This window comes from Rhinopithecus bieti, unplaced genomic scaffold (genome assembly GCF_001698545.2).
Source record: "Rhinopithecus bieti isolate Rb0 unplaced genomic scaffold, ASM169854v2 scaffold_39900, whole genome shotgun sequence".
Classification (NCBI taxonomy): Eukaryota; Metazoa; Chordata; class Mammalia; order Primates; family Cercopithecidae; genus Rhinopithecus; species Rhinopithecus bieti.
This window is the reverse complement of record NW_016816297.1, coordinates 50,495-60,272: the sequence shown is the minus strand read 5'-3', so window position 1 is coordinate 60,272 and position 9,778 is coordinate 50,495. Positions and strand designations below refer to the sequence as shown.

Sequence of the window (9,778 nt, the reverse complement as noted above, 5' to 3'; positions counted from 1 at the left end):
TTCCAGGTTTGTACAGCCAACATGGTGCATGGCTCGTTTGAATGTAGATAGCCCACAGCAGGGCTGTACTCTTGAGTTCCTGCTGCCTGCAAGACCTGGGCTAGTTCTGGGGATGCAAAGATGAATAAGAGGTGGGTGCTTATGCAGCTTATCACGTAGGGACCCAGAAATAGAGTTGAAAGACATCATCCCCTGCCCACACTTTGTTTTTTTTTTAAGAGACAGGTCTTGCTATGTTACCCAGGCTAGATTCAAACTCCTGGGCTCAAGCTATCCTCCCGCCTCAGCCTCGTGATGAGCTGGAACTACAGGCACAAGCTACCATGCCTGTCTTGAGTTACTTGTTTTGTTGCCTATAGACAGGTTAGTCAGCTAGAGAAACTTTACTAATAAGACCAAAGTACACTCTTGCTTTTTATTTATTAACTAATTTATAAGATTATCAAAATACTTTAGCATTTTATTTCCTAATGGACTTAGAGCAGTAATTTTGGATATATATATAAATTAATTGACTTGATCCTTGGGTGCTAGAATTATTCTACTCATGCTATAGTAACTGAAAATGGATGAGGGAGATATAAGAGTAGATAGAGCACATCCTTTCAGAATCTTTTTTCTGGCTTTCAGATGAGATTTTCCCATCTGTTTCACTGTCCTTTCTGCAGTTTTCCTGTTAGTTCAGTATAATGTATATATGTGGTGATTGAGGGGAGGGGTACAGAGATTACAGAGCCATCTTACACTGTAAATTATAGCTGCTTAGGTAAGCATTGACTACCAAAAGAAATTTTTCGAAAGTGAGTTCAACAAATAAAGATGGTATTAACCCTAATACATGTGTCTAGGTAGACTGAAGGCTTTTGAGTCATTAACAGCGAGCTTCAGATATTTCTTTTTGGGTATTCATTTATATATTTTAATCAGTTTCTATTGCAGTAAGATTCCAACGGAAGGAAAACAATGTTTCATTTTTTGTTGAAAGCAAACAAACATTGTAAGTTGTATAATGCACAGTGATTAATGAAGTTTTACTGTGTGTGCATGTGTGTATGTTTTTAAAATTACGGATTATTATACCAATAAAAATCAGAATACAAAAAAATTAACTATGTAGTATATGCTTATACACACGCATATATGTATATATAAATAAATGGGATTATTCTATAACTTGCTTTTTTCACTTAACAATATATACTTCTGAATCGTTAATAAAACTGACAGAGGAAATGATTGGATACAGATAGGTCCCTATTTCCCCTTGCAATGTAAACTCTGGACTTACTGGACTATGGAGATCAGTACTTTCTTTACTAAACTCTAGACTCAAATATGTAACTGCCAATTCAACAGTTCCACTTGGATGTCCAGTAGACATCTCAGACTAAAAATGTCCCAAACTGAACTACTGATCTTCCCAAACCAGTTCTATTTGTAGTTTTCTAGGTTTAGCTGATAGAAAAATCTATCCTTCTAGCTGTAACTCTGTCTTTTCAGTTTAAGCCAAAATTCTTAGTCATCTTTGATTCTTCATTGTCTTATATCCCATAGTCAGTATAACAGAATATCCTGTTAACTCTATTTTCAAAATATATCCCTATTTCATATAGTAAGTCAAGAGAACAACCCCTAATGATAAATGGGAACACATGCCTGCCTCCCACTCCACTGCTGTATTTGGTCATCTAGGCCTCTCCCATCTCCCTGTACTCTCCTCACCCCATCTCCTTCTTCCCACACCTCCTTTTTCATCCCATTTCAGGCAGCAGCATTCTATCACTTTTACTTTCAATTATGAGAATTCAGTAAGGAGCACAATGTACAGAGCACTTTCACACACGTTTATCTTATTTAAAATTTAAAACAGTCCGTTTGCAGTTGTGCCAGTTACTGTTGCTGATGATAATTTGCCCCCAAACTTAGCAGCTTAGAGCAACTATGTTATACTCATTGATTCTGTGGGTCAGGAAATCAGATAGGGCACAGTGGGGATGGCTTCTGTCTGCTCCGTGATGTGTCTAGGGCCTCATCAAAGAAGACAAAGTTTGAGAGTGACCCAATAGCTGGGCACTGGAATCAACTGAAGGCTTATTCACTGCATATCTGTGTAACAGCCCATCCCTGGGCTTGGATAACATAGACTACACATGGCCTTCCCATTAGTTTGGCTTCCTCATAGCCTAACAACCTCAGCATAGTCAGATTTCTTACAGGCCTCAGGCACAGGGCTCCAAATGCATGCATTCCTGCAAACCAGGAGGGAGCTGCATTCCATTTTATGACCCAGCCTTGCAGTTCTCATGGCATCACTTCTACTGATCAAAAACCATCACAAGCCCTCCCCTATTTAAGGGGAAGGAAGATAGACTTCACTACTTGATGAAGATGACAAAGTCACATTGTAGAAGAATGTGGTATTTGGAAAATACCATCTGTTGCAGGGGTTATCATTGTCCTTTGTTTTATAGATTAAGTCATGGAGGCTTGGAGAGAAGTGGTTATCCCAGAGTGGTAGTATGAACAAGGGTCATCTTGGGAAACTATTCCTAGAGTTGTTATTACAGTAACTACTATCTAGTTAGTTTTATTTGTGTGTTTAGAGATAAGGTCGCACTCTGTCACCCAGGCTGGAGTACAGTCGTGTAATCATAGCTCACTAGAGCCTCAAATTCCTGGGCTCAAGTGATCTTCCTGCCTCAGCCTCCTGAGTAGCTGGGACTACAGGAGCATACCACCATACCCAACTCTTATCCAGTTCATTTTTAAGGCATTTATTTCAAACCTTTACAAAACCTACGAGGTTTTGGTTTTATGCAGCTTCTGCAGTGTTCACAAATGATTCTAATCCACTTATTAGGAAATGTAGCATAGTCTGTACCTGCCAAATATTTAGATCAACTGAAGAGACACTGAGAGGTCTCTGTGTATAAGACACTGGAGGAGGCCATAGATCAGGTTAGAGTGACTGCAGTTACCTTTTTATTGCCTCCTCAGTTGGCACAGCAGTATCCACAGGGGCCAGAGGTAGTACTGATCCAGCCACTAGCCTTCCCTGGAGAGCAGGTGTGATTGTGGGTCCTTTCACCAAAGGCTAGTCCTCTGGAAAGTTATTACAACATTCATTTACACGCAAGCATCCAAATTGAAAGTTGAGGTTACCTCATCCTAACAAAATTGCTCATGCCTCTAGGCTTGTGAGCTTTTGCTGATTTGGTCAATGGTCTAGTGACCATTTAAAGAGTGTGTCAGGCCAGGCGCGGTGGCTCACGCCTGTAATCCCACCACTTTGGGAGTCCAAGGCGGGTGGATCACCTGAGGTCAGGAGTTTGAGACCAGCCTGGCCAACATGGTGAAACCCCGTCTCTACTAAAAATACAAAAATTAGCCTGGCTTGGTGGCATGTGCCTGTAATTCCAGCTACTTGGAAGGCTGAGGCAGGAGAATCACTTCTACCCGGAAGGCAGAGGTTGCAGTAAGCTGAGATTATGCCACTGTACTCTAGCCTGGGCAACAGAGTGAGACTTGGTTTCAAAAAAAAAAAAAGTATCTATATCCATAGTACATAGCCAAGAAAGAAAATCACCCATCCGGGGGGATAATCCTGGGATTTCCTCCAGCTTTAGCCATGTTATATATACTCGAAGATATTGAAGCTGCATTTTAAAAATCCCAAACATATTTTTTCACTAATTCTCACATCCCTTCCCCCTCTATCATTATAAATACAGTAATTTCTCCTTGTGAGTTTATATTAACTTCATCTTTTACCCACATATTTTCTCGTAGTTGGTATTACTGTTTTAGTATATAATTTATTGTCATGGACTCGGTCCTTAGATGCAGACCTTTAGTTCAAGATACACGAGGAAAGATGAGTGAGATGACATTGCTGTCATTATCATTATTGTAAATTTTGCATTGAAGTCTAATGTCCACACAGAAAGGTACACAAAGCTGTACAGCTCAATGAATTTTCACAAATTAAATGCACTCGTTTATCTGCCACCCAGATCAGGAAATAAAACATGGCTGGGCACGGTGGCTCATGCCTGTAATACCAGCACTTTGCAAGGCCAAGATGGGAGTATCACTTGAGCCCAGGAGTTCAAGACTAGCCTGGGCAACACAGACTCCATCTCTACAAAAGATTTTAAAACTAGCCATCGTGGTGGTGTGCACCTGTAGTTTCAGCTACTCAGGAGGCTGAGGTGGCAGGATCACTTGAGCCCAGGAGGTTGAGGCTGCAGTTAGCTGTGGTCATGCCACTGAGAACTGCCTAAAAAAAAAAAGAAAATATTACCAACATTCCAGAACCCCTCCTTCTTTTCCCTGCCAGTAACTGACCTCCCTCACCTTAGGTAACAGTTTTGACAGTTTTTGAGCTTCCTATGAATAGACTCCTACAGTATACAGTCATTTGAGACTGGATTGTTTTGCTCATCAGTACGATTTTGCCATCCATCCATGCTGTTGGATGTAGTAATTCATTAATTTTCACTTCTGTGTCATGTATTGTGTGAATATGCCATATTTTTTATTCTGCTCTTGATACATATTTGGGTTGTTTCCAGTTCTTACGTACCATAAAAATGCTGATATGAGCCTTTTTATTCATCATTTGGTATGCATCTGTGTACACTTTGCTAAGTATATACCTAGTGTGGGTTTGCCAGATCATGGGTATGTGTATGTTCAGCTATAATATCTGCTGCCAAAGTGGTTGTTCGAATTCACACTCCCACCAGCAGCGTAAGAGATAATCTGTTTCGTCCATTTCCTTACCAACATTTAGTATTTTCAATTTTCGGACTGTCTTTTTAAGTTTAATTATTCTGGTAGATAATAGTGATTGTAATTTCAGTTTGCATTTCTGTGATAACTAATGAGGTTGAGAACCTTTTTAAAGTTTATTTGCCATCTGGATAGCCTTATTTGTGAAGTATCTATTTAAGTTTTTTGCCCAGCTTTTAATTGGGTTGTCTTTTTCTAATTAATTTGTAAGAGTTTATTATATATTGTAGATGTAAGTCCTTGGTTGTCTATGTTCAATTGCACATATCTTCTCCTGTCCCATGGATTGCCTTTTTATTCTCTTGTCTCTTTTGATAACCAGAAGTTCTAGTTTCATTTTTCAGTCTCTTCCTTTATGATTAATGGCTTTTGTGTCTTATTTAAAATATCTTTGCCTGCCCCAAGGTCATAAATATATTCTCCTCTGTTTTCTTCCAGAAGTTTAATGAGCATATTAGTATACAAAAACATTTATAGCCTACCTTGTTCCATGTAGAATTTGAGGCAATTGAGACGAATAGTTAACAAAATGGTCTTCCTTTTAGAAAAAGATAACTCTTGACAAAAAATTGGATATTCTCCCTTCTAGGCCATGCACTAAAGAAACATGACATATTTAATCTCATAGTCTCCGAAGAATTCATATATCTGTCCTACCCTTTTTAGTTGAGTATGTTTCAGTTGGAAGCAGGCCTCTAACAGCAATTCCCAAAATTTTAGTTTCAATTAATATTTGAGGTTTCTGCATTTTTCCTCAAATATTTGTTCCCTTTGGCTTTAAAAACTTCATATGGTAGAAAAATTAAAATGTGAAAATGTGTGTAGTTGTTATTAGCTTTATTCGGGTTCATTATTTGGAATCAGAGGCTTTTGGAAGAATGCTTAGGAGGCAATATTCTCTACATTTATAGGGTGGACTATGCCTGTGTATATTTTATGTGTATTCATTGGAATATGTTTATGTTTATAAATCCTTCCATATATGTGATGATGACTCTAGAGTAAAGAAAACTGGCTCCAGAAGCCTTCCAGAGAAATGATTTTCATTATTTTATGATATACATGTGTTTGTTTATTTTTTTAGATGGCCCACCTTGTTCTTTAAAATTGCCACAGAATAGTAATCCAGATTTTTCTCTTGGTTAAATTTTCTGAGGCCTCATACAGTATTTAAACTACCAATAATAACTTGGCGTGAAAAAAATTTATTCTTTCTCTGGTTTCCTTGCCTTGAGCTCTTGGATGTCAGGAAGGGTGAGGGGAAATATCAGTCTGCTTGAGCTTAGATTTATGGTTGCTATTGTGTATGGATGGGAAATGGATTGAGTGTGCATAGCTCCATGGCCTCTTGGCTTTTAACTCATTTGCATAAATAGTGAAAATAATAAGGAATATAAAACAATAAAAATGATGTTATTGAGCATCTATTTTTACTATACACTAAGCCAAACACTTTATCTGCTTTTTTCTATATAATTGTTATAATAGTCCTACAAGTTTGACGTTTTTTTCCCTTCAACTTTTATTTTAAGTTCAGGGGTACATGTGCAGGATGTATAGGTTTGTTACATAAGTAAACGTGTGCCATGGTGGTTTGCTGCACAGATCATCCCATCACCAAGCTATTATGCCTGGCATGCATTAGCTATTCTTCCTGATGCTCTCCCTCCCCTCACTGACAGGCCACAGTGTATGTTGTTCCCCCTACCATGTGTTCATGTGTTTTCATCATTCAGCTCCCACTTATAAGTGAGGATATACAGGTTTTGGTTTTCTGTTCCTGTGTTAGTTTGCTGAGGATAATGGCTTCCAACTCCATCCATGTCCCTGCAAAGGATATGATCTCATTTTTTTTATGGCTGCCTGGTATTCCGTGGTGAATATGTATCACATTTTCTTTATCCAGTCTATCATTGATGGACATTTAGATTGATTCCATGTCTTTGCTAGACATTATTTTTTATCATATTTAATGATTGTTATCCTTACTTTTTAGCTAAGAAAACTGAACCTTATATAAAGTAAGTGGCCAGGCACAGTGGCTCATGCCTGTAATCCCAGTGCTTTGGGAGGCCAAGGTGGGCGGATCACGAGGTCAGGAGTTCGAGACCAGCCTGGCCAACATGGTGAAACCCCTTCTCTACTAAAAATACAAAAAATTAGCTGGGAATGGTAGCAGGTGCCTCTAATCCCAGCTACTTGGGAGGCTGAGGCAGAAGAATCACTTGAACCCGGGAGGCAGAGGTTGCAGTGAGGCAAGACCACGCCACTGCACTCCACCCTAGGCAACAGAGCAAGACTCCATCTCAAAATAAATGAATAAACAAACAAAGAAATAAAGTAATAGCCTGAGATCACCATGTAAGTGAGTGGCAGAAAAAAGCAAGCCTCTGTGAAACTAAAGCCTGTTTTCTTTACCACCATCCAGTATTGTCTCCATGACAGAAAATTATTAATTTGGCTGAAATACGTCTTTGGTATGGGATCTGGCTGTGCCTTTGTGCAGATACCACCCCCTCCCAGGTTTCCTCTTCTAAATAAACTTGGTGGCCATTGTACCAAGAACACACTAACGTGACAACATTTTATTAGAATTAATGGGCCGGTCGTGGTGGCTCACGCCAGTAATCCCAACACTTTAGGAGGCCAAGTTCGAAGGATTGCTTAAGGCCAGGAATTCAAGACCAGCCTGGACAACATAGTGAGACCCCGTCTCTTACCCCCCAAAAATCTTTCTAAACGTTAGCCAGGCATGGTGGCATGTGCCTGTAGTCTCAGCTACTTGAGAAGCTGAGGCAGGAAGATCACTGGATCTTCAAGGCTGTGGTAAGCTATGACCTTGCCCACTGCATTCCAGCCTGGGTGGTTGAGCAAGAGCTTGTCTCTAAAAATTTTTTTAAAAATTAGAATGGTGGGAACCAGGATCCATGAGGGTGAATAAAGAATATTGTTAGCAGTCAGTGAGTTAACAGCATATGACAAAACTAAATTTGTAAAACCATTTGCTTTCTAGAAAGGAATCTGCCATACCTCCCAGAGGGCATTTAGCCATCTGTTCAGTGCCTGGAATCTGTCATTTGTTGATTGTTATCATTGTCTTTCTCTTGCTTTTCTAGGATTATAGCTGAGAAGGTAAAGGACGTTCTGTTTATCCGACCCCGGAAGTATATTCACTGCTCCACTCCAGACACCACAGAGCCTGGCTACATCAACATCATGGAGTTGGCAGCATCTGTTTGCCGCTATGACCTAGATGACATGGACATCTTCTGGCTTCAGGAACTCAATGAAGACCTTGCAGAAATGGGTAAGTTCTTTTCTCACAAGTAAGTTGTGACTTAACTCATTTTTTTTTTTTTTTTTTTTTTTTTTTTTTTTAAGTTATCAGAACCCTTTAGCTTTTATTTTGTTGCCTCCTTTCTTTTCTGGCCTTTTCATTTATTTTCTCGTTGATTTTATCTTATTTCAGTTAGATATTTCTTCAAATGCATACATAGAAATAGAGCAATAACATTTAAATATGACCTTTTCTTTCCTTATTCATAGTTAATGGCACAGATCAAGGATAGCATGTAGGTTTCATGAAGCTGTTTCCCAATTCAGGAAGTTTGAGAGTGGCCATAGCTGATTGGCCATAGCTGATTGGACTTCTGGTTGAGAATTCTGAGACAGGTTCCTGGCCTGAAAAGCAGTGTGATCAGTGAGCAGGGCCAGAGGTAGAGGCCCCTCTGGCAGGGGGTTGGAGAGAATCTCCAATTTCAACCTTGAGCAGCACCACTGCAACTGACAGATTGCTGTGACAGTACCCCTTAATGCAGGACTTGCTGCCTGGAAGAAAAGTTGCAGGCCTAGGGCAAAACATTCACAAAGCAGTTCTTAGCTACTTCCACAGAGTTCTAGAGTTGTCATACAGTTTTCAAAAAATAAAATGAAACAAAAGCAAATAAATTTATGTTTACATATGGAAGTAAACATAATGAATGCTTTTAAAGGAAATGTATGCCATACAATACCATACCAACAATACTGAGAAATGCTAGGCTGAAAGATAACTCATTTTATACTTACACACAGTTCTTGTTCATCTGTTTTTAAGTCTCCATATAAGATATGGTGAAAGATACATTTGATCTCATTTTGTTTGAATCACATTTTATTTCATTTTGTTTGAATCACATTTGTTCATTGTTAGTATAAGGATCAGTGGTTTTCTTTTCTTCCTGCCCTCCCTTTTTCCTTTCTTTCTTTTGAGGCTAGTATCTGAATGCACGTGAATAAAAAACTAAAATTATATTAAAGCAGTTTGGCATGGGGAATGATAGTTACTCTGCCGGTAACCAGTCCTTATTCCTTGATTTTTTAAAGCTTTTGTTTTGTCTTTTCTTGCTCTGCCCCTAAGAGGAGAGGGGAGTAGTAAATTTAGGGTGGCAACCACAAAGAGAAGGGAATAAAAGACTGACAGAGAAGTAAAATCAGGGTATGAGGACATAATCAAATGGATCCATGGCTCAATGTGCGCTTGTGTTCATAATGCATATAATATCCATAGATATCGCAATCATTACAAGGCTGCCTTTGGCATGAAACTACCTTATTATGAGGTTCCTTTGGTATTTTGTAACTAATTCTCCTTGGATGAGTTTTTTAAACAAACTTTTTGTTTTGGAATAGTTTGATTTACAGAAAAGTTGCAGTTAGCACAGGGAGTTCTCATATACACCTCACAGTTTCAGTTCCCCTAATGTTAACATCTTACTTTACCATGGTACATATGTCAAAACTACAAAACCAACACAGGTGCATTACTATTAACTTCAGACTTTATTGGGATTTCAAGGATTTTCCACTTACCACCTTTTCTGTTCCAGGATCCCATCCACTATACCACATTGCATTTAGGCTTGGAAGAATTTTACAAGAGGATTGCAGGCCGGGCGCGGTGGCTCAAGCCTGTAATCCCAGCACTTTGGGAGGCCGAGACGGG

The 9,778-nt window shown here is 39.1% G+C and overlaps 1 protein-coding gene across 1 annotated transcript in view; it reads left to right on the top strand.

Moving 5' to 3' along the window:
* Positions 1-9,778, top strand: part of JADE3 (jade family PHD finger 3) — a 159,788-nt gene that overhangs the window by 111,809 nt on the left and 38,201 nt on the right. Inside the window, exon 6 of the mRNA XM_017854805.1 lies at positions 7,911-8,101. Within this exon, the coding sequence (XP_017710294.1) occupies positions 7,911-8,101 (191 nt within the window). The remainder of the gene's footprint in view (positions 1-7,910; positions 8,102-9,778) is intronic.